General features: G+C 35.1%; 1 protein-coding gene across 4 annotated transcripts in view; it reads right to left on the reverse strand.

Moving 5' to 3' along the window:
* Positions 1-27,749, reverse strand: part of LOC150107208 (uncharacterized) — a 351,505-nt gene that overhangs the window by 176,672 nt on the left and 147,084 nt on the right. For all 4 annotated transcript variants that reach the window (XM_090391063.1, XM_090391065.1, XM_090391062.1 and 1 more), the window contains 2 exons: positions 19,689-19,829; positions 1,478-1,533 (listed from right to left, as the gene is read on the reverse strand). In XM_090391063.1, the coding sequence (XP_090247189.1) occupies positions 1,478-1,533; positions 19,689-19,829 (197 nt within the window). The remainder of the gene's footprint in view (positions 1-1,477; positions 1,534-19,688; positions 19,830-27,749) is intronic.

Raw genomic sequence — 27,749 nt, forward strand, 5'->3', positions numbered from 1 at the left:
GGCATTCCAAAAATGTTTTTTTAATTATGGGATACTCAGGCAAGTGACTTGAATTCAACAGTCTCTATTTGCAAGTAGACCTGTCATGAAGATACTTAATGAACAAACTTGGGTAAAGGCTTAAAACAAGAGCATAAATTTCTTGTGAGGTATAAGAGAAATGCTATTGGTATAGTAGAAGGTAATTTCCTTTATCATCTATGCAGAAGATGGAGGCAATAATGCTAAAAGGACAGCTTTATCTCTGGATAATGTTATGACTGAATTATTTGGATGTGTCAGAAGTCAAAGCATGGATGGGCAGAAATTGAATCTAATGTAGTTGGTGATAACAGATTGGACAGCACTGCTGTTTCAAGAATATGAAAATTTCTGCATTTGCTCCTTTGAAATGCTGATTGTGAAGCTGAAGTTTTTTTTTTCATCTTGCGCCAGTTATGTTTACTGACAGACTTGTCGAATGATGAAGGCTTTTATAGAGATTCATACTATGAATGAAATGTGGGATGAAGGCCTTCATTCTAGTGAAAGTTATTTCAGTTATTCAGTTAGAGCAAGTGTTTAGATAGATCAGGAAGGCAAGACTAATAAATGTGTGGCAGTTTCATCACAAGCAACAAAAATTGCCTAAATACACAGTTGTTACATTCTACCATCATCTTTCTCAAAAGTTAGATATCATCAAAACTGATCCTCTGATTTACATCTTATTCTCTACCAAAGCATTTTTAACAATAAGAATTTAAAAGATTACCATTTTTTTCTGCAATGGCTAACACTTGAGTCATAGTTATGCATGGAATTACAGAAGAAGCAAGTAAGGCTCAAAGCTAGCACATATTATATCTGCTAACTGGAGGTGTTTTCTGACTGGTTTGGCTGCTTGGTTTGATGAAAAACCTAGGTTTCTAGAGGGAAACCCTATTACCTCTGTATGACATGATTCAAGTTATAGAGAAGATAATTATGGCATTAGTCCTCTATCTCTCAAGATGGCAAAGGTTTGCCATAAAACCATTATCTAGTATCCTAAGATCTTTAAAGCTACAAGTCTCCTTCTGTAGGATTCAGACGTGAACATCCTTCTTGGATTCTCCTTTTAGATTAATTGGCTCCACTATCCCATTCGGGAGTTTATTTGGTTTGTTCCTTGTTCTTGTGGGCTATCATTATGGTCAGACATGAAGGTCTGAATGTATACACATAGAAGAACATGTCATGCAGAAAGTGATATATTTGTTGTCTGATTCAGCAAATCTAAGTTAAGGTTCAGTATCTAGTAACTATGTACTAGATATTGAAATAAAATATAGTAGAATAAATTACAAATGTGATCATGATTCCAGTTTGTCTTTTACATGATTTTTCTATTTCTTAACTATGAGTTACAAAAAGAAGCAATTTTTGATGGCAACTTCTCATGAGCTAATTTTTTTTTCCTTCATGATCTAATGCTGGAAGTAATCAAAATATTTACCTTAACTGAAGTTCATCTGTATACTGTTCATCCATCAAGTTCTTTGGAAAATCTGCCTGTAAAATAAATAAATAAATAAAAACAAAACAACAACAAAAAAAAAACTATTTTAAAGCAAACAATTTCATAGATCATATAGGAAGTTAATCACAGTTCATTTGTTATGAGATATGTTAATAGATTATATCTCCAAAGCAGACTAATCCTCCCATTTCCAGCCAAATGAAATTTCGTAAAATGTTAACTTTGAAACAAGAACAATTTTTAATTTGAATATGAGTTGGGCTGGTTTGCCAAATTTTGGAAACATGATATATTGCCAAATAAATAGGCAATATATCATGTCTGAATTACTGCATGTCCTTTGACTAGTTTGTCTTGTTAGTGGCATTAAAAATCCAGATCTCCAGCAGGAGGGGAAGACACCTGGAAACTGATTTTTATGTGCAACTTTAAATGTGACTGGATAAATGGCCTTCAAGTGAAAACAATTTATAAATGTTCCTAACACCTTATACAGAATCTAAATTCAGATCTTTCCAACTGAATAGAAATGTTATGACATCCTTGTGATTACAAACATATATCAAATTATAACTGTTCAGATCTGAATCATATCTTTTTTTTTACTTTATACATATCAAACAAAGTTGTCAGCTGATTACATTCTGGCGTTCTAATATTTCTGCGTAACTTTTACTATTACTCTGTTTCCCCAGTGTCAGCAAGACAAAATCTTTGCTACTAATGCAAGAGTACATGAGAAAAATTATTCTCCTTCCCAATTGGCAGTGAAGAAATGGTTTCTAAATATAAGTTTGGCCATCTTCAAAAGTCCTTAGAGATGAATAAACATATCTTCCTTGGAAAATGACCCCCAAAATCTGTCAGTGCATAAACACATTTAACATGGTGAATCAAGCCAAAGCTGAGAAAGGCAAATCAATGAAATCCGCAATTGGATACAATGGCAAATTTTGTGGATTCTGGACAATCTATATCCTTCCACATTTCTGAGAGACCTATGAATGGTTTTAATCTGAGGGTTAGTGGAACCAAACCAGATTAAAATCATTCAAAACCTTTTCAAAAACAATTAGCAATATCATGTGATATTTAAACTAATGTTACTAAGATCATTTACATTATCTTATATCAAAAACCCTGAAAATACAATTTTAATTTAAAATTTATAAGACACCTGTGAAAGACATCTAGTTATTTTTAATGGCACTGGATATAATATAGGCAAGTAGTACTAAAAGCCCACCTATAATTATAGCAGCATTATTATAAGCAACATTCAGGGAGTCAAAAACCCATCAAAGAAGGCCACACATCAGATCAGCTCTCATACCTTATCTTAAACTCATTCACACTTTCTTAACTGCACACCAACTCAACTTCCATGGCTACTGTTTGTGCCCCCCCACCCCCAACTTTCATATAACAAAAATGTTCGTTAACTGGCCTAACACCCTTTCAGAAGTTTATATGCCTCTATCATACCATTCTCCTTCTCCTGCTCTCCAGTGCCTGAAGTTCACATACTCTCAATCTGTCCTCAATCTATATTCCACACAATATCACCTTTGTAACTCTTCTTTGCAAACACTACACATCTTCATTCCCCCTGAAACCCAGGAAATGAAATCTAGCACAGTAGTTCAGGTGTGTGTGTCACATGAAGGCCTTGTAAAGAGGCAAAATGACTATCTTATCCTTGTCAACATCCATTGCTACATGGAAATTATCCTCTCAGTTGTATTTGCAATCTATGTGACTTAGGAACATCAACTTCACATCTACCATAACCCCAAGATCCCTAGCCTGATCAGCTTCTCAAAGCACAATCTCCCCAATATAATATGGTATTGGAAATATTATATTGGTGAATCTCATTGCCAAAGTGATCAGGAATACAGTAAATCTCACTTAACGTGATTAATTAATCCATCAATTAATGCGCATTAAGCAAATACAATAAACAATAGGAATAATTATAATTTTTCCATCAGTTAACGTAAATTTGTAAAAAAAATTATAGTATAAGCTATATTAGAGGATAAAATCATCAAAGTTAAAATGGTCAAATCATCCTAAACTCGCAGTAAAGCTTTCACATTCCTCTTGAAATTTGGTCTCTTTCAATGAGGTAAAAATATTGAGAGCTTTTGCCTGAATATTCCCTGAACTAAGAATATTATTTTTTGGTTATAATCCTCAATCCAGAGTGATAGAAGATGCTCTATCATTCTTCTTCTTCTTCTGCAGCTTCTCCCACTTAAGTGGGGTCACTGTTTCTTATGAGTCTCCTCCACACCTTCCTGTCTTGGGCTGTCACCACATCCAAGTTCTTCATCTTCAAATCCTCTTCTACCAGCTCCCTCCATCTCTTCTTTGGCCGCCCACGCTTCCGCCTTCCTTGCACATCCATCTGCATGACCCTTCTTCCCACATATTCGTCCTCCCTCCTCATCACATGACCAAACCATCTCAATCTTGCCTCCTGTATTTTCGCTCCTAAGTTCGTAACTTTCGCTGTTCCCCTGACATAGTCATTTCTCAGATGATCCTTTCTGGTCACACCGCACATCCACCTAAGCATTCTCATCTCTGCTACTTCCATCCTGCTAATGTTATTTTTCCTCAGGGCCACAGTTTCTATAGCATATGTCATAGCTGGCCTCACTACTGTCCTATAAATTTTGCCTTTCAGATTGATCGGCACCCTCTTATCACATAACACTCCAGCCATCTCCCTCCAGTTCCTCCAACCTGCTTGTATCCTGCATCCCACTTCCTTCTCACCTCCTCCATCTTCTTCCACTGTCGAACCTAAGTATCTAAAGTCTCTCACTTTCCTGATGACATTTCCTTCCAGCTCCAGGTCTGTCTCCTGGCCACCGCCCACTGCGCAACACATATACTCTGTCTTACTTCTGCTCAGTCTCATACCTCTCTCTTCCAGTACTTTTCTCCATCTTTCCAGTTTAGTTTCCGCTTCTTCTCTTGAATCTACACAGAGCAAGATGTCATCTGCATACAACATTGTCCAAAGTGCATCTTCTCTCACCTCCTCTGTTACCACCTCCATCACAATATTAAACAGAAACGGACTTAATGCTGACCCTTGATGCAAGCCAACTGTTACTTGAAAACTTTCTGTCTGTCCCAAACAGGTCCGAACACTCGTCTTCACATTTCTGTACATTTCCTGCACCAACCTGACATATTTCTCCGGCACCTTCTTCTCCCTCAGACACCTCCAGACTTCTTGCCTTGGCACTCTATCGTATGCTTTCTCCAGATCAAAGAAGCAGTAGCAACTTTTCCTTGTTCTTTGATCTTATTTAATATAGTCCAAACTGTAGACTCAGTGTATCCCAGGTCTCGCACAATCATTTGCTAGTGCCACTTTCATGTATTACTAGTGCCACTTTCATGTCTCTTAATGACTTCCACCTTTTCTGCTTGCTGCAGATTAGCAACAAAAAATTTCGTATAACGTAAAAAAATCAGATTAACTGATTAATCACTCGCTTAAAGCGGGAAATAATATCATTTCACTCAATCGCGCTAACTATTTTTTGCAGATATATCAAATTTGCATTAAGGCTTTCCTGTATTCCATTGGAAATATAATATTTCCAATGGAATATTAATGTTGACCTACTACTACTACTGAAAATGTCTAGATACAGCATTAGAGAAGTTACTAATGACTGGTTCAGATCTTATCTGAATAATAGAAAACAATATACCAGCTACAGCACATTTAGCAGTGCAACAAAAATAATAAAATACAGAGTCTTGCAAGGTTCAGTGCTATGACCCATCCTATTTTTAATATATGTTAATGATCTGTGTAAATACAAACTTTTTGGCAAAAATGATATAGTTCGCTGATGATACGGCATTAGCATACACAGAAACGACTCTTGAGGATCTAGAAAATTGGATTAATTAATCATGATATGTTGAAATTAAATAAGTGGTTTAGCCATAACGGCCATAAAAATTAATATCGATAAAATGAGATATATGTACTTCACGTTAATGGATAAGCTAGATCACAATATAACCATAAAATGGCAAACAAAATGTAGTGAAGTATTTGGGCCTCCACATCAATAGTAATCTGAAATGGAACTCCCACATCACATTTTTAACAAATAAGTTGAAGCTTATTAGCTCTTTATATTTAAGTAAATAAGTTAAGGTTTGTAATTAGCAGAATACATTATGTTAAAAAATTTGTAAATGCGGCATTCTTAAGATGCTTGTACTATTCTTGGGTAAATTCCTCACTGCAATATGGTATCACCTGCTGGGGTGGAGATTACTACAACAATCTGCTTCCACTTATATGAATATAAAACAGAATAATTAAGAGCTATAGCCATTACTGACTTCGCGCAGTCAACCAACAATCTGGTTGCCATTCATAATGTTTTGCTATTACAGAAACTCTATCTCTCGATGGTGGTATATTAAACATAAGAAAGAACGTTGTACGTTTTTCGATATATAATGTAGACTATGGTTTATGCCATGGCTGGAATTTACTGGTAGTACCCAAGGCCATTGAATTCCTTGAATTTGAATTCAAATCCTTTGAATACCTAGCAACAAGCAGCTACAATAAACTCCCAAATGAAATCAAATCAATAACCTCAGAATATGCTTTCAGAAAAAGATTGAGAGACTACCTCATGGGACTAAATAATGCTGACCTTTATTTTAAATGTATATCATAAGAGATCACTATAACTTATATATCATGTCCAATTATGATTCTAATATATCACAAGTATATACCATGTTATGTGAGCACTCATAGATACAGTCATTGGATTTTGCAGTGACTGTATCAAGCTAATTTAATTTTCTAGTAACCAGCATGGTTACAGCAGTCCTTGGACATACACACAAAAAAAAATTGTAAAAACTCACTAACTTATTTTAAACATTTTTTTAAACTATGAAATTTTTAAACTATGAAATGATTTAAAAAATTTTTTTAAGCCTGTGTAGCTCAGTGGATGTGGCGTTTGCATACCACGGTGCTTGGCTGCACGAAGGAAGACTTGGTTTCAAGTCTAGTCGGCGACTAGAGGAAATTTTTCTAAGCCTTTTTTCGACCGGTTCCCGAGTTAGTTGATCTCTGGCATGGGCAAGCGGGTTTTTCCTCCCAGAAACTCAGGTTTTTCGTCCCATAAACTCAAGAAAAGCGACCATAGAGCCCACATTATTTCAGACATTAAATATATTGTGTTAGGGTTAGAGACCACGAGATGGCGGCACATTTGAGCTATCTCTCTTCACTGTGTACCACTTAATTAGTGATAGCCTTGGGCCATCTATCTCTGATTGGTACCAGTGGAGATTGAACTGCCCATTCAGTCTCCAAAAGTTAGATAGGGCTAAATGGCCTCTCCTACTCCCGTATACGGGAATAAAAAGGCGTTAGCTGATTTTTTTTTTTTTTTTTTTTTTTTTAAGCTATGAAAACTATCAAATTATCTGATAATGCATTTCACCCCTACATGTACATATAAGAAAAATATTTTTATTTATCTATAACAAAATAATCAGCCAAAAATAAATGTAAAAACCAACAGAAAATATGATAATACTTGAATTGTATATTTATAAATATTGTGTATGTGTAATGAGAATAATAAACTTTGTATTGTATTGTAAAAAAAAATGCCTTAGAAAAGCCCAACAGTATTAAGGTCTATCCATTCCCTTTATCTAACTCAGCTGTAACATTGTAAAACATGAGCAATTATGCAGACATGATCTTCCTTTTAGTAAGCCCATGCTAATCCTTTCAAAGTAGAGCTTGTTTATCAACCCCTTTCAGTGAGTTCTTATCAACTTTTCTAAAATCTTCCCTACCATTCCAGAGATAATGATAGGGAACAGTATAGTTAGGCCTATTAATTTAGTATCATAATCATACATTCTTTCCATTCCTGTAGGATCTTCAGTTTTCCTTAGCTTAAGTGCTAATATCCCAAGTGTTCCTATTGCCAACCTTTGGGCCAGGTTATGCAAAAGCTCAGGAACCTTCTCATGCATCCCTCTCTCTCTCCCTCTCTGTATTCATTGAAGCATAGCACTGTGCTCTCTGTTGAATATACCAAGTTGATACAACTTTGCAAAGTGAGCACTCATTATTTAAACAATCGCACATGTTTCAGTAAAGCTATTCTTCCGCTTCCAGTTTCTTCTTTTATATGCAGCATTACAGACTTCTTTAGGGTTATCTTTATCCTGCATGGTAAATTTCTTTTCATACACTCTTTGCTTTCTGTACAACTGTTCCTTTCAAAGCAGAGATTGTCTGTCAATCCATTTTGGTAAGTTCTTACCAACTTTTCTAAAATCTTCCCTATCATTCCAGAGATAATACAGCATAACAGACATTGCTAAGGGAATGTAACAGGATGCCACATGAAAGGCTATTGCTTAAATTAGAAAATATAGGTCTACTAACTTAGATATGATGTGGCTAGCAGACTAGTATCAGAAATGATACCGGTCTGTTAGGAATTAGTAATCCTAACTTTTCTGGCCTGCTCATTATAACCTTCAAAACTCCTCTCAACTAGATTCTCATGATATTCCTTCCACATCTTCTTATGGATCTCTGGCTTAAGGTTGTACATCCATTTCCTTCCTTATACTCTGGGATCAGACACAATACTCTCCTGAATTCTCATAATTTCCAGCATTGTAATTCCACATGTATTCTTCCCTAATCGGATCATCTTTATAGTTATCTACATCCTAAGTCAGTACATCATAATTATTGCAATCGACTAGCAGTAAAACAGTCACATCCTTAACTGCAAACTCTTATGATGCTATAATTGAATCTAGTACTCTTTGACCTCAAGTTCTTTCTTTCATATGCTGCTTGAGAGTTGTCTCACAACAGCTCGCTAAATTTGTTTATTCAGAAATAACTGAATAATTATCACACAGACAGTTGAAAATATTTAGTTACAATGGATTAATTACAGATATTTTGATTCATGTATTGTGGATCACCGTCAGTGTAAAACAGTTAGAAATCAAAAAATTGAAACAAGCATGAAGTCATGTGGAGAATGGAATCTCTGCTTACTGAATTTATAGACTTGAAAGTTGTGGAAATATTAAACTTCTTTAAGGTGTGAGAAATGAATTCTGAAATGCCTTTAATGTACAAGACGGAGATTATGTGTGGGTCTTCTCATCAAACAGAGGGTGGAGAAAAGTGGCGAGGTCTTTAATTGTAGAAATTTCTTTCTGAAGTAGATCAGATGAAGAACAGATAAAATGAGCTCTGGAAAGAAAGCATTTAATAATGCCATAATTTTGTGAGGAATAGGTGAACTGGAGTCTGATGGATATATCAACCAAAAAAATGAAGATATGTGAAAAACACAGATGATGATAAGGAACGATCCAATTCTCTTTTTATAAGACCATCAAGGAAAGATATAGTTCCAACTGATTCAAATTCCATAGCAAAACTGATATTGTAATAAAAGTTTTTTTGTAAGAAGATGTCTAGTTGTTTGGAATAATTCATGTGAACAACGACATTATCTATATAGTGAAGCCATATCAAAGGTTTTGGATTAATCATTAAAATTTTCTCTTCCTAAGAAAATTTTAATGATTAATCCAAAACCTTTCATATGGCTTCACTACACCACTAACAGAGGACTTCTGTCTGCAGTGGCATGAACATCGAACTCCGAGAGGTATCTGAACATGCTGGATCATGCAATTCTTCCTACTTTGTATCATATCTACAAAACTGACCAACTCTTTCAGCAAGACAATGCACCATGTCATAAAGCTGCTGCTGTAACTGCATAGTTTGTGGACATGAATGTCACCACATTTGAACTGGACTCCACAGAGCCCTGATCTTAACCCTATTGAACATCTGTGGGATGAAAGCCATAAAATGATTAAAATGTTCTCTTCGTAAAAAAATTTTAATGATTCATCCAAAACCTTCAATATGGCTTCACTATATAGATGTCTGTTGTTTGGAATAATTCCCATGAACAACAACTAAACGTCTTCTTACAAACAATAACTTTCATTACAAAATTAATTTTACTATGGAACTTGAATCAAATGGAGCCAGTTTTCCTTGATGGTCTTATATAAAAGAGAATTGGATAGCTCCTTATCAGCATCTTATTTTTCTGACTCTGTTAGAAAAACTGACAGCGATATTGTCGCAAGAACACAAGAGTATCCTGAGAATTTGAAATAGGTATAATCACTATCTAGTTTTGAGGAATAGGTGAACTGGAGTCTGCAGAATAAAACTGAATTTCATGGCAAAAAGAAGAATGTGTAAGAAAGTCTTAAAATGAATCAAGGTTAAGCAGCTTTCAGAGGTGAACTATATTTAAATACAGAAGCATCATTCAAGAAAAAGTGAAAGAGTTTGAAAACAAGAACCAAACCTTGGCGATTCAGTGGCAAACCCTAAAGAAACTACTAACTAATGCAGCCAGAGACGCATGTAGTGAAGGTGTCTGTAAGGATAGAAAAATCAGAACTCCATTATTGACTAAGAAAGTTAAAGAGGCAGTCATGGAAGAAGAAAAAAAAGCACATTGAAAGTTCCTGGCAAGTAAATCAGCTTGTGCTCTTAAAGAATGCAGAGCAAAAAGTATGAAAGTGAAGAACTCTGCAAAACTAGCTAAACAAGTCATGGGAAGATTTTGGTAAGAACATAGTAAATAAATATCAGGAAGTTAGCAAAATAATCTGGAGGCTATTAAAAAAAAAGTTTAGAAATGGAGGAAAGAATATTGTAAAAGGAATTCAGAGATGATAAAGGTAACATGAAAACTTAAGATAAAGATATTATGGATGTCTGGAGTAATTACTTTAAAAGATTGCTAAATGAAACAAGCAGTGTCAGCACAATGGTAGAAAACAACCAACAGGAATATAGTTAGGAATATACATCTATACTTGAAGTACAAAAAAAGTCATCAAAAACCAGAAATGTGGAAAGGAAGCTGGAATAGATGAAATTCAACCAAATATGCTCAAATATAGAGGTATAAAAGTTTTACAATGGCTACACTTGAATCCAGCTTGTTCTTCTTGCTGAAAAACAAGCTGGATTCAGGCCAAATAGAGGTTATCAGGATCAGATTTTCACTTAAGACAAACAGTTGAGAAATCTTGAGATCATAACAAGGATTTGTTACTTCAAATTAACACGAAAAAAAAAAAAAGTAATACTATTTATTTAAGGCCATATATTTCAGCCTGAATATTACAAGCTATTGTCGCCACCGATGATAGCCTGTAATATTCAGGCTGAAATAGATGGCCTTAAATAAATAGTATTACTTATTTTTATTTTTTTTTTTTAGTTAATTGCAAAGTAGAACATGAACAATGAATTAATTTAAAAAAGTAAGAACTAAGTAAGAAATACTACAATATTAATCATCATCATCATCAAATTCCTGCCATGTACCCTCAAGGGGTGTACAGGATATGACAGTACTACGTGAAAAAATTGCATCATTACTAACTTCCTATCTACAATTTTCTTCCAAATCATTCTGTTACTTGTCAAGACTCCAACATTATCAGATCTTATATTTCTATCGTCTATGGCACTTTGTACCGTATCAATCCACCTATATCTTGGTCTTCCTCTGGGTCGTTTTCCTGCCAACCAGAGAACACTTGTTTTGCTAATCTTTCCTCTCCCATTCCATTTAAGCGACCATACCACCTGAGATTAGCTCTGCTAACGCATTCCTGGATGCTGACAATGTCAAGTTCTTTCCTAATGTCCTCATTTTTAATATGATATTGCCATTGACGCCATCTGTTCATGCCTCTAATCTTTCTCAGGACTCTCATATCTGCGGACTCTAGTCTTTGGTCAAGTGTTTTACTTCTAATCCAGCATTCAGATCAATAAGTTAAAACTGGTTTGAACACTGTCTTGTATACAGCTAATTTAGTGTTCCGACTAATTTCTCTCTTATTCCATATGAATTTATTCAATTGACTTCCCACCATTCCAGCTTTGCTGAATCTGTTATCTGTTTCTATATTTAATTTACCATCTTCAGTAAAAATCGTGCCTAATTGCTGAAATGTTTTACTTCTTTCACAGGTTCTCCATTCACAACACAGTTCACATTTTCAATGATTCTGCCTATTATCATTGTCTTTGTCTTTTTATTGCTGACCTTCATACCATATCTATTACAACAGCTATTCAATTTAGTCAGAGAATCTTGCAAACTTGTAGCGGATTTATTTCATCATCATCATCATCATCAAATTCCTGCCATGTACCCTCAAGGGGATGTACAGGATATGACAGTACTACATGAAAAAATTACATCATTACTAACTTCCTATCTACAATTTTCCTCCAAATCAGTCTGTTACTTATCAAGACTCCAACATTATCAGATCTTATATTTCTATCGTCTAAGGCACTTTGTACCGTATCAATCCACCTATATCTTGGTCTTCCTCTGGGTCGTTTTCCTGCCAACCTGGCAGAGAACACTTGTTTTGCTAATCTTTCCTCTCCCATTCTATTTAAGTGACCATACCATCTGAGATTAGCTCTGCTAACGCATTCCTGGATGCTGACAATGTCAAGTTCTTTCCTAATATCCTCATTTTTAATATGATATTGCCATTGATGCCATCTGTTCACGCCTCTAATCTTTCTCAGGACTCTCATATCTGCGGTCTCTAGTCTTTGGTCAAGTGTTTTACTTCTGACCCAGCTCTCAGATCCACAAGTTAAAATTGGTTTGAACACAGTCTTGTATACAGCTAATTTAGTGTTCCGACTAATTTCTTTCTTATTCCATATGAATTTATTCAATTGACTTCCCACGATACCAGCTTTGCTGATTCTGTTGTCTATTTCTATATTTAGTTTACCATCTTAAGTAAAAATTGTGCCTAAGTAGCTGAAATGTTTTACTTGTTCCACAGGTTCTCCATTCACAACACAGTTGACATTTTCAATGATTCTGCCTATTTTCATTGTCTTTGTCTTTTTATTGCTGACCTTCATACCATATCTATTACAACAGCTATTCAATTTAGTCAGAGAATCTTGCAGACTTGTAGCAGATTTATTTAGAAGTATAACATCATCCGCATAAAGCAAAGAGCTGACATTAACATCTCCAATTTTGATATCGGGTTTAATACCACATTCCTTCATAATGTGATCCATATAGATAATGAATAACAGAGGGGATAATCTACATCCTTGTCTCACACCAGATTTAACATTAAACCATCTTCCTGTACTTCCTTCAATTCTAACTGCTGACTCACAACTCAAATAAAGACTAAGTATTGCTTGATATAATGGTTGACACCATATAACTGCAGCGTATTGAATAGCTTCTCTCTTGGCACCTTGTCATATGCCTTTTCCAAATCGACAAAACTTAAATACAGATCTTTGTTATATTCCCATGCTTTCTCGACTATTTGTCGTAAAGTGAAGATCTGATCCTGACAGCCTCTATTGGGCCTGAATCCAGCTTGTTCTTCACCAAGCTTTTCTTCCACAATTCTTCTCAACCGTTTCTCAAGTATACTTGCATAGATCTTGCCAGGAACACTCAGTAGGGAAATACCTCTGTAATTCTCACATTCAGTCTTATTTCCCTTTTTATATATGGGTACTATGAGAGCTCTACTCCAATCATCGGGAATTCGTCCCTCTGTCCAGGCTTTCTGAACTATGCAGTGCAGCCACTGTAAGACTCTTATACTACCATACTTCAGCATTTCTGGTCGAATATCATCTACTCCTGCTGCCTTTCCACATTTCAAGCCTTTGATGGCTTTTTCTACTTCAAGTATGGATATGTATTCCTGACTGCATGCCTGGTCAGTGTTTTTTATGAGTGTGCTGTCATCACTGCTTGTTTCATTTAGCAGTTTTTCAAAGTAATTACTCCATACTTCAAGGATATCTTTTTCTCCTGTTTTCATTTCACCTTTATCATCTCTAATTCCTTTTACAGCACTCTTTCCTCCATTCCTAAGCTTCTTCAACAACCTCCAGAATATTTTGCCACCTTCTTGATATTTATTTTCTATATTCTTGCCAAAGTCCTCCCATGACTTTTGTTTAGCTAGTTTTACACACTGTTTAGCTTTCTTACATTTGTCTCTGTATTCTGTAAGAGTAAAAGCTGACTTATTTGCCAGGAACTTTTGATATGCTTTCTTCTTTTCCTTCACTGCCTCTTTAACTTCCTGTGTCCACCAGGGAGTTCTGATTTTTTTATCTTTGCACACAACCTCACCACATGCCTCTCTGGCAGAATCAATCAATGTTTCCTTCAGAGTTTACCACTGAATCTCCAAGGTTTGATTCCTGTTCTCAAACTCTTTCATTTTCTTTTCAATAATATTTCTGTATTTTAGTCTACAGTTCACACATGAGAGCTGCTCAACTTTTATTCGCTTTAAAACTTTCTCACATGTTATTCTTTTCAATATGAAATTCAATTTTATCCTGCTCAAGACTAAATACTGATCACTTCCAATTTCAAATCCTCTGTACACTCTGGTGTCCTGCACCAGGGAGAAAACATCACTATCAACAATAACATAGTCAATGAGACTTTTCTTATTCCTAGCCTCTTCTCTCCATGTGAATTTGTGCACATTTTTATGTTGGAACATGGTGTTAGTAATAACCAGTCCATGTCCTGAGCAGAAATCGAACAGATATTTGCCATTATTATTAGCTTTGCTCTTTTCTCCAAATTTTCCCAAAATATTTTTGTATGTCTCACAATCATTTCCTACTCTACTATTTAGATCCCCAACAAGGACCAACTTTTCCTTTTTCATTGTGTCAGTTGCTTTTTCTAAAGCCTCAAAAAATTCCTCCGCTTCTACCTTAGTAGAACCTTCTGTGGGACCATAGGCACAAATAAGTCTCATTGTCCAGTTCCCCATTCGCGGATTTATTTAGAAGTATAAAATCATCCGCATAAAGCAAAGAGCTGACATTAACATCTCCAATTTTGATATCGTGTTTAATACCACTTTCCTTCATAATGTGATCCATATAGATAATGAATAACAGAGGGGATAATGTACATCCTTGTCTCACACCAGATTTAACATTAAACCATCTTCCTGTACTTCCTTTAATTCTAACTGCTGACTTACAACTCAAATAAAGACTAAGTATTGCTTGATATAATGCCCCATTGACACCATATAACTGCAGCGTATTGAATAGCTTCTCTCTTGGCACCTTGTCATATGCCTTTTCCAGATCGACAAAACTTAAATACAGATCTTTGTCATATTCCCATGCTTTCTCGACTATTTGTCGAAAAGTGAAGATCTGATCCTGACAGCCTCTATTTGGCCTGAATCCAGCTTGTTCTTCACCAAGCTTTTCTTCCACAATTCTTCTCAACCGTTTCTCAAGTATACTTGCATAGATCTTGCCAGGAACACTCAGTAAGGAAATACCTCTGTAATTCTCACATTCAGTTTTATTTCCCTTTTTATATATGGGTACTATGAGAGCTCTACTCCAATCATCGGGAATTCGTCCCTCTGTCCAGGCTTTCTGAACTATGCAGTGCAGCCACTGTAAGACTTTTATACCATCATACTTCAGCATTTCTGGTCGAATATCATCTACTCCTGCTGCCTTTCCAAATTTCAAGCCTTTGATGGCTTTTTTCTACTACAAGTATGGATATGTATTCCTGACTGCATGCATGGTCAGTGTTTTTTATCACTGTGCTGTCATCACTGCTTGTTTCATTTAGCAGTTTTTCAAGGTAATTACTCCATACTTCAAGGATATCTTTTTCTCCTGTTTTCATGTCACCTTTATCATCTCTAACTCCTTTTACAGCACTCTTTCCTCCATTCCTAAGTTTCTTCAACAACCTCCAGAATATTTTGACACCTTCTTGATATTTATTTTCTATATTCTTGCCAAAGTCCTCCCATGACTTTTGTTTAGCTAGTTTTACACACTGTTTAGCACTTTCATTGGTCTCTGTATTCTGTAAGAGTAAAAGCTGGCTTATTTGCAAGGATAAAAAAATCAGAACTCCCTGGTGGTCACAGGAAGTTAAAGAGGCAGTGAAGGAAAAGAAGAAAGCATATCAAAACTTCCTGGGTCCACCAGGGAGTTCTGATTTTTTTTATCCTTGCACGCAACCTCACCACATGCCTCTCTGGCAGAATCAATCAATGTTTTCTTCAGAGTTTGCCACCGAATCTCCAAGGTTTGATTCCTGTTCTCAAACTCTTTCATTTTCTTTTCAATAATCTTTCTGTATTTTAGTCTACAGTTCACACATGAGAGCTGCTCAACTTTTATTCGCTTTAAAACTTTCTTACATGTTATTCTTTTCAATATGAAATTCAATTTTATCCTGCTCAAGACTAAATACTGATCACTTCGAATTTCATATCCTCTGTACACTCTGGTGTCCTGCACCAGGTAGAAAACATCACTATCAACAATAACATAGTCAATGAGATTTTTCTTATTCCTTGCCTCTTCTCCCCATGTGAATTTGTGAACATTTTTATGTTGGAACATGTTGTTAGTAATAACCAGTCCATGTCGTGAGCAGAAATCCAACAGATATTTGCCATTATTATTAGCTTTGCTCTTTTCTCCAAATTTTCCCAAAATATTTTTGTATGTCTCACAATCATTTCCTACTCTGCTATTTAGATCCCCAACAAGGACCAACTTTTCATTTTTCATTGTGTCAGTTGCTTTTTCTAAAGCCTCAAAAAATTCCTCCACTTCTACCTTAGTAGAACCTTCTGTGGGACCATAGGCACAAATAAGTCTCATTGTTCAGTTCCCCATTCTCATATTTGCCCACATTACTCTACTTGAGACTGACTGCCATTCAAGAAGATTAGCCTCTTATTTTGTGTTGAATACTATGGCTATGCCTTCTTTTCCTTGATTGTCATTGCCTGAATACAATATTTTGTATTTATTGCTCAGAAAGATCTCACCAGTTTTGGTCTTTTTTGTTTCAGTCACCCCTATTATGTCGATCTGGTACTTATCTAATTCCTCAGCTAGCTCCAATATTATTCATTATTAATATTAATCATTAATTAGCTATTTAAAAAAAAATTATTGATGTGCGATTTTTTTATCGATTAAAAAATAACTTTCCCATAACTAACAGAGAGGCAGTCTTTCTGATTTAAAATTTGAACAGTGAAGGTCTCAGTTAATTTGAAAAAAACCTCTGAGGCACAAGTATCTCTTAAACAATAATAACGATTTGTATTTAAGGTTCATAGATCTGGAAAAGGCATATAAGAGCTGCCAAGAGGAAAGCTCTTCAAAATGCTAGTTATCTGGTATAAATGGGATATTATATCAAGTCTATTTAAGCTGTAAGTCAGCAGTGAGAATTGAAGGAAGTAACAAGGAGATGGTTTGATGTTAAATCAGGTGTGCACCAAGAGTGCACGTTATACTACACCATCATTCATTATCTATATGGATCACATTATGAAGAAAAGTGATATTAAATATATCAATATAGTAGAATCTGCTTATTGTGATTGCAGATAATATTATCAATCAGCTATTGTTATCAAAATCAGTTGGTCCCAAAATACACCATTTAAAATGAATTAAAAATAATTAATCTATTATAATCAAAGTTCTGGTTATTGTTATCAAAATCCTGAATGTTTAGCCTCTTGATCTCAGAATTAAGAACTTTTAAGGGTTAATCAAGAGAAATGTTGAAATCTGACTTTTGTCTTCTGTGTTAATCTTCTTTTAATCATATTCTTCTGTAAATCTTAAATCTTCCAAGCAAACGTAGGTGGGTATAAATAAATTCAAATTGTGATTTTGAGTTTATTTTCGTGCTCTCTTTCAGTAAGTGAATTTAACTTTAAGTGCTCATTAAAACAGCCCTCAGTAATATGCAGAAGCAAGTAAAAAAATGTAAAAATTTATCTTTTCAAGAAAAACAAAGAATTTTGGAATGCTATAAGTTGCCCAAAATGAGTCAGCATAGTGCAGCTGTACATTTAAAAATTTCACAACCATTCTTGAGTAAGATCTTAAAAACCAAATTAAGCAGCGAAACTTCAGCTCTTATTAATGAGAACATGGATTGGAAGAGAGCCTGATCTAGTGAGGATACTCAAGTTGAATCAACATTAAATATTTCGTTTAGTAATGGTCGTGAAAGGAATGCTTCAATTAATGGGCCCTTGATGCATCAAAAAGCAAAGCTCTTGCAAAAACAATGAGCAAAGAAAATTTTACTGCAACTGATGGATGGTTTAACATGTGGAAAAAGCAAGAGATTATTGTGTACAAGTGTAATCATGGTGAAGAAAAAAGTGCTGATTTTTTTATCAGCTGATGCGTGGATTAAGATTGAGTGGCCAAAAATTATTGCTGAATATTCTCCTGAGGATATTTACAATTATTCCCTCATTATTCAATCTGTTATTCATTATCTATGTGGATCACATTATGAAGGAAAGTGGTATTAAACATGATATCAGAATTGGAGATGTTAATGTCAGCTCTTTCCTTTATGCAGACGATGTTATACTTCTAAATAAGTCCGCTACAAGTTTGCAAGATTTCCTGACTAAATTGAATAACTGTTGTAATAGATATGGTATGAAGGTCAGCAATAAAAAGACAAAGACAATGAAAATAGGAAGAATTGTTGAAAATGTCAACTGTATTTTGAATGGGAAACCTGTGGAACAAGTAAAACATTTCAGCTACTTAGGCACAATTTTTAGTGAAGATGGTAAATTAAATATGGAAATAGATAACAGAATCAACAAAGCTGGTATGGAAGGAAGTCAATTGAATAAATTCATATGGAATAAGAGAGAAATTAGTCGGAACACTAAATTAGCTGTATACAAGACAGTGTTCAAACCAGTTTTAACTTATGGATCTGAGAGCTATGTCAGAAGTAAAACACTTGACCAAAGACTAGAGGACCATAGATATGAGAGTCCTGAGAAAGATTAGGGGCATGAACAGATGGCATCAGTGGCAATATCATATTAAAAACGAAGGCATTAGGAAAGAACTGGACATTGTCAGCATCCAGGAATCCGTTAGCAGAGCTAATCTCAGGTGGTATGGCCACTTGAACAGAATGGGCAAGGAAAGATTAGCAAAACAAGTGTTCTCTGCCAGGTTGGCAGGAAAACGACCCAAAGGAAAAACCAAGATATAGGTGGATTGATACGGTACAAAGTGCCTTAGACGATAGAAATATTAAGATCTGATAATGTTGGAGTCTTGACAAGTAACAGACTGATTTCGAGGAAAATTGTAGACAGGAAGTTAGTAATGATGTAAATTTTTCATGTAGTACTATCATATCCTGTACACCCCTTGAGGGTACATGCCAGGAATTTGATGATGATGGATATTTACAATGCAGACAAAACAGGATACTATTTTCGTGCAATGCCCGAGCATACTTATTTGTTTAAAAATGAAAGTACTAAAGGAGTTAAATCTTCAAAAGAGCGAGTGACAGTTCTTTGTTGTGCTAATAGAGTGTCATAATGAATTTCATACAAGAGAATAACTTGCTTTGAAATAAATTTGATGTGCTAAAAGTTTCTTTAATCCTGGCAAAAGTGGAAATAATAATCTTGCAAATGTTGTCCAAAAATTTTTTAAAGAAAAAATATCTGGCCAGTATCTTATCATGTTACAAATAAAGTTTTCCTAGTCTGTTGGTCTACTTGGATATAATATCTTTTTGAAGGAGTTTAATAGCTTTATTAAAACACATTTTAATATTAATTTTATTTTAATATGTTTATTCAAACTGAATAATGCAGTTATTCTTTATTAAGAGATAACGTATTAAAATCCTTCACAGCGTTATCATATCCAAGACAACATTTGTGAGATAGGAAATATAAGTATGAAGTGTTTGTACCTAAAGGAATAAAGTGAATTGGCATAAACAATTTATGCTTTGCAATATGATAATTTTTTAAAGTCTTTTTTAATACTACTTTTTAACATCTTTCTTAGTTGGCAGAGTTAAACCTGTTTATAAAAGCTGTACAACAATATTACACATCATGGTAGCTTTATGGTAAAAATTTTAAATAGATGTCTCACCTTGTCTAATTCTTCATTACAATTAAAAAGCTCCTGAGATCCACCAGGCTGTGAATTTTCCTCAACTGCAGATGTAACTGGACTTAGAGAAGGCATATCTAAAGGCTGAAGCTTCCATTTCTCCTTTGGTTTAATTTGCAACTATTAAATAAAATGGCTTGTCAGATATATTTTAAACACTATTAAATTATTTCAGGAAATTACAACTTATACTAAATATTAATTAAAATAAAACTGTAATCAATACTTCCTATATTTTGACAATGTTATATTACCATCTTCATGAGAACATAAAACTATGATATGTGCACACAGGCACTAACAACGAGCAAATGTAGCTGAAGAGAGCAACTAACGTTGTTCATAGAGTCCTAAAGGCGCCCCTAGTAGGCTAAATTGGGTTGTCTTGGCTGTTGGGCTGATGTTCTCATGATGCAAGCTTCCCAAATTTGGGGCAGTCTCATGTACCCAAATTTATTGAGGTTTGGGAAGTTTTTTTGAACTGATTCCATGAACAATCTTTTGTATTTATATTTGCTGTAGTGTAGTAAAGTGGCTTTCCTCCATCGTATTCTGTGGCAGGTATGCAAAGCATGGTCTGCAAGCCTAGAATGGCTGTTGGTGAAACCGGATGTAGTCTTTGTGTTTGGATATTCTGATATTAGCTGTCCTGCCTGTTTGACCATAGTAGGACAGTTTACAGCTGAAAGGGACCTGGTATACTCCAGGTAGATCTAGGGGAAGTGGCTGGTCTTTGGTGGAGTGGATAAAGGATGCCGATTTCTTATATGGTTTATAACAGATCATCAGGTCATTTTTTTTAGGATTATTTTTTTAACTTTTCAGAGGTTCAAGGATGTAAGGAATGGTGATAGATTTAGTGTAATCTTTGTTATGGGGGGGGGGGGTAAACTGGTTTTAATATTTCTGGATTTTTTGGGGGGGTTTGTAGCCATTGGCTAAGAACGTGTTAAGGATTGGTTCAGTTCAGTGGTTAGAACATTTGCATCCGAAGGGTTTTTATAACCCCATATTGTTGGGGGGGGGGGTGACTGTTGGTGAATGTATCTATATGAGTTGGTTTTCTGTAAACACAGAAAGACAAGAATCCATCAGGCTGGAGTGTAATCAGAGTATCTAGGAAAGGAAGACTGTTGTTTTTTTTTCTTTTCTGAGGTGAACTGAATTCTGGGAGTGTTGGTTGTTTAAGTGTATTAAGAAGATGTGGAGTGTATCTGAGCTATGTGGCCAAATGGCAAACACATCATCCATGTAGTGGAGCTAAACAGTGGATTTTTGTAGGGCTGAGTTTAAGGCTTTTTCTTCAAAAGTTTCCATAAAGAAGTTGGTTAGGGGTGGGAAAGAGTGGTGAACCCATGCCTGTCCCCTCTATCTGTTTTGTAGAATTTTCCATGCCAAACGAAATAGCCTGAGTTCATTGTGAACTGAAATAGGGCTGAGATACTGGGAGGAAATTTGTCTTCAATGAGCTTTAAAGTATCTTTAAGTGGGACATTCGTGAATAGGGAGGAGACATGAAAACTGACCATTATGTCAGTGTATTGGAGTGAGAGGTTTTCTACACTGGCTTTGAAGTGGGCTGAGTTTTTTTATGTGTGATGGTGTGTTGCCAGTATAATGTGTGAGTGCTTTGGCTAATATGTATGTGGAGGAATGGACTACCAAAAATCCACAATGGGACGTAATGGCACATTCTGTTTATGGATTTTTGGTAGTCCACATATACTCTTGGGATCTAGAGTTAAAAGGCTTTAGTTTATTAGTAACTTCCACAGGCCAAGAAGTAACCTTCGGCAATGTAACATTGCCGAAATGTAAGAAGTATGGATTAAAGTTTTGTTTTAATTAATATTTAGTATACATTGTAATTTCCTGAAATAATTTAATAGTCATGTGTCACCAATGTATAAGCTTATCTACAAGAAATATTTTAAAGACTGATTTCTGAAAGTATGTGTATAAGCTGATTAAATAAGTATTAAAAAGCAGTGCTTAAATATTGAGCTATTTTTGCTTTTTAATGATAACTGTTGTAACATGAAGACAATTATGTTGTAGTGCGAAAAGAAGTATTAACAGAATGCAAGTCATTGCAATGGGTAAATTCCAATAAAGAGAGGAGGAAAAAATGAAAGACACAAATAGAAGTAATAATTCTAGACATGAACTTGTGGCTCCTAATACGATGCAACTTAAAGATGAATATAATTTCACATGCAGAGAATATAAAAGCAATAAGAAGTATTAAATTAGTTACAATACTGTGATAGCACTATCTCCATCATGGTCCAGGATATGAAAGCCAACAGAGTGTTTGAAATAGATAGTAGCATTCAAGTTTTTAAGCTGGGTAAAAATGATAGCACTAAAAGTATAAATGCTTACATAAGTTTTAAAAACAATTATTGATGAAGGACATATTAAAAGTTAGCAAGCAGTGAAGTGATGCATATGTATACATATACCTATGTGCATAAAAAAATTGAATTTTTTTATGGACATAGGTATATGTATACTACTCGAAAAGAAGTCAATGGACATCCCTATGAGCAAGGTGCATTGTGCCAGGGAACATGTTTGCAGCCAATATAAATCGGAGGAACACGATGCACCTAAGTCAGTACAACTGTGTCCGAGTGAAATGGCTGTGAGAAGGGAACTGACAGTTTGAAAGAGGCATTGTGATAGGATGTCATGTTGCAGGCCTATCTGTTTGGCAAGACAAATTGGGCCATCCCATGAAGTCAACTGCAAGTGCTACCTGCAGTGGACAACCAACCACATTCACTGAATGTGACCATAGGGTGCTACAAAAGAAAAATATATAAAGATCACCATTTCTTGGCTACCACAATGAATTCGGAGCTGGGCATCGACTGGAACACAAATCTGCACAAAAACATTCAGAACCAAGGCTTACAACAGGGGGTTTCCATGGCAGTGCCATAATAGGAAGCTTGACATTACCCGAACCAACATGCAGAATTGTGTTCAGGCGCAAAAAGTATGTACACTAGGACATGGAAGCCTGAAAAGCTGTGTTATGAAGCGATGAATAACACTACTCCCTCTACTGAGCAGATGGACAGGTGTATGGTGGATATGAACATCTGTTACTAGAGTGCATAACTTCAACTATAAAATTTGGAGGCAGTGGTATGATGGTATGGTCCTGTTTATCCTGGTTTAGCCCTTGGACCTCTATTTGTGGTGCCATGAACATTAGTATCTGTGGCATTTCTATGGAACACCATAGAAAGTTGTTCCATAGTATTTCATAAGTGATATAAGAATGATATGGAGTTTGTGGATGTGTGGAATGAGTATGATGGATGAAAAAACTTATACAAGGTGGATGGTTAACACACTTGAATGGATTTGATGTTCAGGGTCATCTGGACCAGCAGGCACATGAACAGTACAAAGCGAAGGACAGAAGGGTGAAAAGTACGGTAAGGAAGGCAAAATCAGAGTATGATATGCAATTAGTGGCGATGGCCAAAGATAATCATAGAGGGTTCATTCGATATGTAGCAAGTAAAAGGGAGATACAGAAGGTTGAGGTTTTAATTATTATGAAAAAAAAAACGAAGTCTTTCACATAGAAAGAAAAATGAAGTTCTAAATCTTAAAGGACATAAAAGGAGAGAAGAAAGTGAAAATGACTGGCTTACATTATAACTTTTAGAGAGAACAGGAAATTAAAGTTGCACCTATTTTGGCGATTTTAACATTTAGTTCAATATTCGAATTAAGCATTTCATACCCAGAAGTTTTATTTCCAGCTCTTTGAAAATAAAACTACTCTAATGAATTTTTTGGCAGCAACTGTGACTAAATAACTTGAATAAGATGATTTTTTCATCAGCCTCTATATACAAGTTGCCCAATCATGAAGTTACTTCATGCGTAAACTTTGTTTGCTTATGCTTGGATAAAACCATGAATATAATTTTCTTGGCAGATTTAATTTATAATATAACAAAGTGGAAAAACTTTCAACAAATTATATAAGCAAAATGCTCATGCAGCATTTATGATAGCAGTTGCAAAATGCATTACAGTAATCTAATCTACCATTTATCCTACCATATTAGGAAGGCAATTTGCAATTCTAATTGAAGTGTCAGATAACTGAAGAATAGTACCATGATGCTATATAAGAAGTCAGATGATAAGCAAAGGTCAGTTCATTGAAGGGTCATTATTTTGAAGGTTGGATAAATGGTAAATTTCTGTATATTCTTAATTAGGACCATAGCTTTGCTGAAACAAAGCCTAAAACATTCTAAATCAATTATAATAGATGAGAAATTACATTTCTTGTTTAAATCCTTTAACCAAGTATAAGTAAACAAGTTTGCAAGTGAAGTATCTTCACAACTATGCTACTTCGATATATACAGAGAATGCAGACTTCACACCAAGTGCTTAAATATCCCATAATGCAGTGCACACTTCCTTTTGGATGTGTATACTGCTAACATTGCAGGAAGGCTAAGTGTATACAGAGGCTGATGACTTCAAAGTAAATGGCTTTAGAATCCATTAATGGATTGCACATTTCCCTTTTAGATGTGCATAATGCTATGCATATTAGAATAGATCACTACCCAAACTCATTTCAACTTTACAGGAATCACATCAATGGGAGTTATACCTAGAAATGTATGAGGTTAAATCAATGATGAAGTCATGTTTTCCCATATACAAGTACTAAAATGGCATATCACCATATTTTTAAAATATTCTGGCTCAGACTCAGGGATAGCTGTAGAATGTTTTTATGCTTGGTTACAAAGAGAATTATAACAGACAAGACTTAGTCTTGTTTAAATCTCTGCCTATATTTCATCAGTTACCACTGATGAGATATAGGCAGAGATAAAAGTCAAAATCAGTCTGAGTAGCGACTTCCTATAATGCATAACAATATACACTTCTGAAAGGAAGAGTGTGGTACATTATTACAAGTAGCCTAGTTGCAAAGGTAATTTACATACAAATCTTGTTTGCTTACACTAAGTTAAAAGATTAAAACAAGAATATAATTTTTTGTCATTCATTATTATTAAACCTCTGGGTAGGTAAGACCTCATTGAGGGAAGCCACACATCACTAACACCAGCTGTCATATCTTCTCTTAAACTGATTAACATTAGATGCACTCACTACTTCATCAGACACTTTTCCACTTACTTAACAGTTCTATGAGAAAAAAAATGTAGCTCTTACCCCTTTCTTAACTGCACACAAAATTAACTTCCAGGGATACTCTTTTGTCCTCTCTCCACCTTCAATATAATGAAAAATTTTATCAACTGATATCCTATAATGCCCTCTCAAAAGTTTATAGACCTCTATCATACCATCCCTCTTTCTTCTGTCTACCAGTGTCTACAGTCCTCATATTCTCAATCTATCCTCAATCTACATTCCATAATCCCAATATCATCTATGTAACTCTTCTTTTTCACAGTTTCTTTACCCCCTTCAATCCCAGGAGATCAAATCTGTATACATCAATGTAGGTGCAGTCATATTAAGGCCTTGTAAAGAGGCAAAATGACTTCTATATCTTTACATGAATCTTCATTTCAACATCACAATTATCTTCCGAGTTGTATTTGCAATTTTTATTATTTGACCTTTGAACTTCTACTTTCTATCTTCCATAACTTCAAGATCTCCAGCCTCATCAGCTACTCCAAGCATAATTCAGCCAATGTAACATGCTGTTGGATATTTCATCATGCCAAAGGGCATAACTTTACACAAACATTGAATGGACAGCTGCCATTGTTTGACCACACTTCCAGCCTATTGAAATCACCCAGTAAATGCTGTATATCAGTAGCATTGCATCTCTGATTGCTCTGCCTATCTTTGCATTATCAGCAAACAATTGAAGCTCTCCTGTCAGGCTCTTCCCAATATTATTTATGTATACATTAAACAATAATGTTCCAAGGATTGATCCCTAAGCCACATCACTGGTCACCATAAACCTGGGGATTCATGTCCTTCATATGCAACTTTCTAATACTTGTGTGTTAATACTTATCCAAGCCAATAGTTTATATTCTGATCCCATTTTCTCTAGTTTATCCAACATCCTTTCATGCAATATCGTATTAAATGCTTTAGCAAAGTACAACAGCATCATAGTGTATCTGTAAAAATTCGATGCAGCGTAAATTTCCTTTTTTATTGCATCGACTTTTACAAGGGGTCACATCCAAAAGAATTCACAAAAAGTAAACTTGTAAAATTTTTATGTAAATAATACTAACAGCCCATATATTGAAACTCAGAGGAATTAACATGCAAAATTGTATAAATAGAAGATGTATGAATATGTTAAAGGTATTGTAATTTTCTATGCAAGTAATACCAAAAGCCTATGTATAAAAACCCAGAGGAATTAACATGCTAAATAGAATAAAACAGAAAATGTCTTAAAATAGAATTTCAAGGGCAATACTTTAGAATTCGGAAATGTATTTGATGTTAGTAATTTGTATAGAGGAAACCTATTGTATTCAAAGCCAGTCCAATACCGCCTTCAAGGTCAATAGCATAAAAGGATTAAATGCACTCTTCAGGAAGAGCTAGAAGTCAGCGCTTTCAAGAAGGTTAAGAGTTTGCGCATGAAAGTACAGGGGTCGCAGACCTTAATTCAAAGTTTGTGTGGGAATATTTGGGGGTCCCAAACCTTTGCGCAGGGTCCCACGGAGAACCAAATATAAGGATCATAGAAAAGAGATCGAGAGGGACATTCGAGCATTGGCAGAGTTGACGCTAGGAGAAAAAGAGGAGGGAGTCGATTCATGGACTACATCGAATCCAGATGAGGTCGTGGAGGGAAAACCGGAGGCAAAAACCTACAGGGCGAATAGCAGCCCAGGACCAGGATGACGAAGCTTGATCGTAAGACCGTACGTCCGAATATCTATAACATCGAAAAATCGCGCTCCAGCCCCCGCATGCCACACCAGAGAACACGGTATCCATGAAACCTCTAAAGTGAAAGCCCGAGACCTGACATAGATAGGAATCCAGGGAATCTGTGAAGGAAGTACGAACAAGTGCACTATACTGTTGAAGGAGTCATGCGAGTTCATTTTCGTTGTAAATTTTCTTATATTGTGAAGGACTGTTTAAAGGGACTGATAATTTTATAGAATTACTATATATAGTAGAATGAAAATTTGTTTGCACAGAGAGAAGTTGTTTTAAAGTAACTTTGTCTATTGTAAGAGACTGTTTTAGAAGAAATGATAAGATTATAGAATTACTATATATAGTGTTATGAGAAGTAAGTTGCATAAGGAGAATTATATATTGAGTGAAGACTGGAATTTGTGGTTACAGTTAATCAAGGCATGATAACTCCTAAATTGTAAATGGGCTGATAGTTATTTAATTTAATTGCTTAATTATTTTTATCACTGGTATTTTGTTGCATACTTAAGAAAATGTCCTAAAGAAAGTTTCCTCAAAAGTGTTTAACCTAGAGAGTAGTAACAAATAGCATTTCATAAGGTATAATTTGTATGATGTTTCAGTATAAATAAACATGTTTGTTTTATTTACAAAGTGTGCCACTTGATCTTTTATGCAATACACTGTTCTAAATAAACACGATCCTGTGAGCAGGGAGCTTAAAATTAGGTACAAATTAAAGTTAAGAGTTAGCCACAACTGTGAATAAATATTGAGAATGGCCTTAGTATAGGAAGTGAACTTTACTGGACGTATTGATATTTCTTGCTGCAAGGAGACCTGTAGTAGCACAGTCTTTAATCTAAACAAATTTCTAGAGATCGCCAGTATAAGGAAGGAATACTGAAGGTAGAGCAAAAGAGATGAACGTTAACAGAGTACATGAAAAGAAAAGATAAAGTTAAAAGGAGGCTTAAATAAGTTTAATGAAAGAATAAAGAAATAAAAGTAAGGTATAATAATAATAAATCAGAGTATACAAGTAGATACAGTAGAGGTTACAAAGATGCAAGGTATAATAATATTAATATATAG

This window comes from Typopeltis vanoorti, chromosome 4, assembly GCF_054136105.1.
Source record: "Typopeltis vanoorti isolate ZY-2024b chromosome 4, IOZ_Tvanoo_1.0, whole genome shotgun sequence".
Classification (NCBI taxonomy): domain Eukaryota; kingdom Metazoa; phylum Arthropoda; class Arachnida; order Uropygi; family Thelyphonidae; genus Typopeltis; species Typopeltis vanoorti.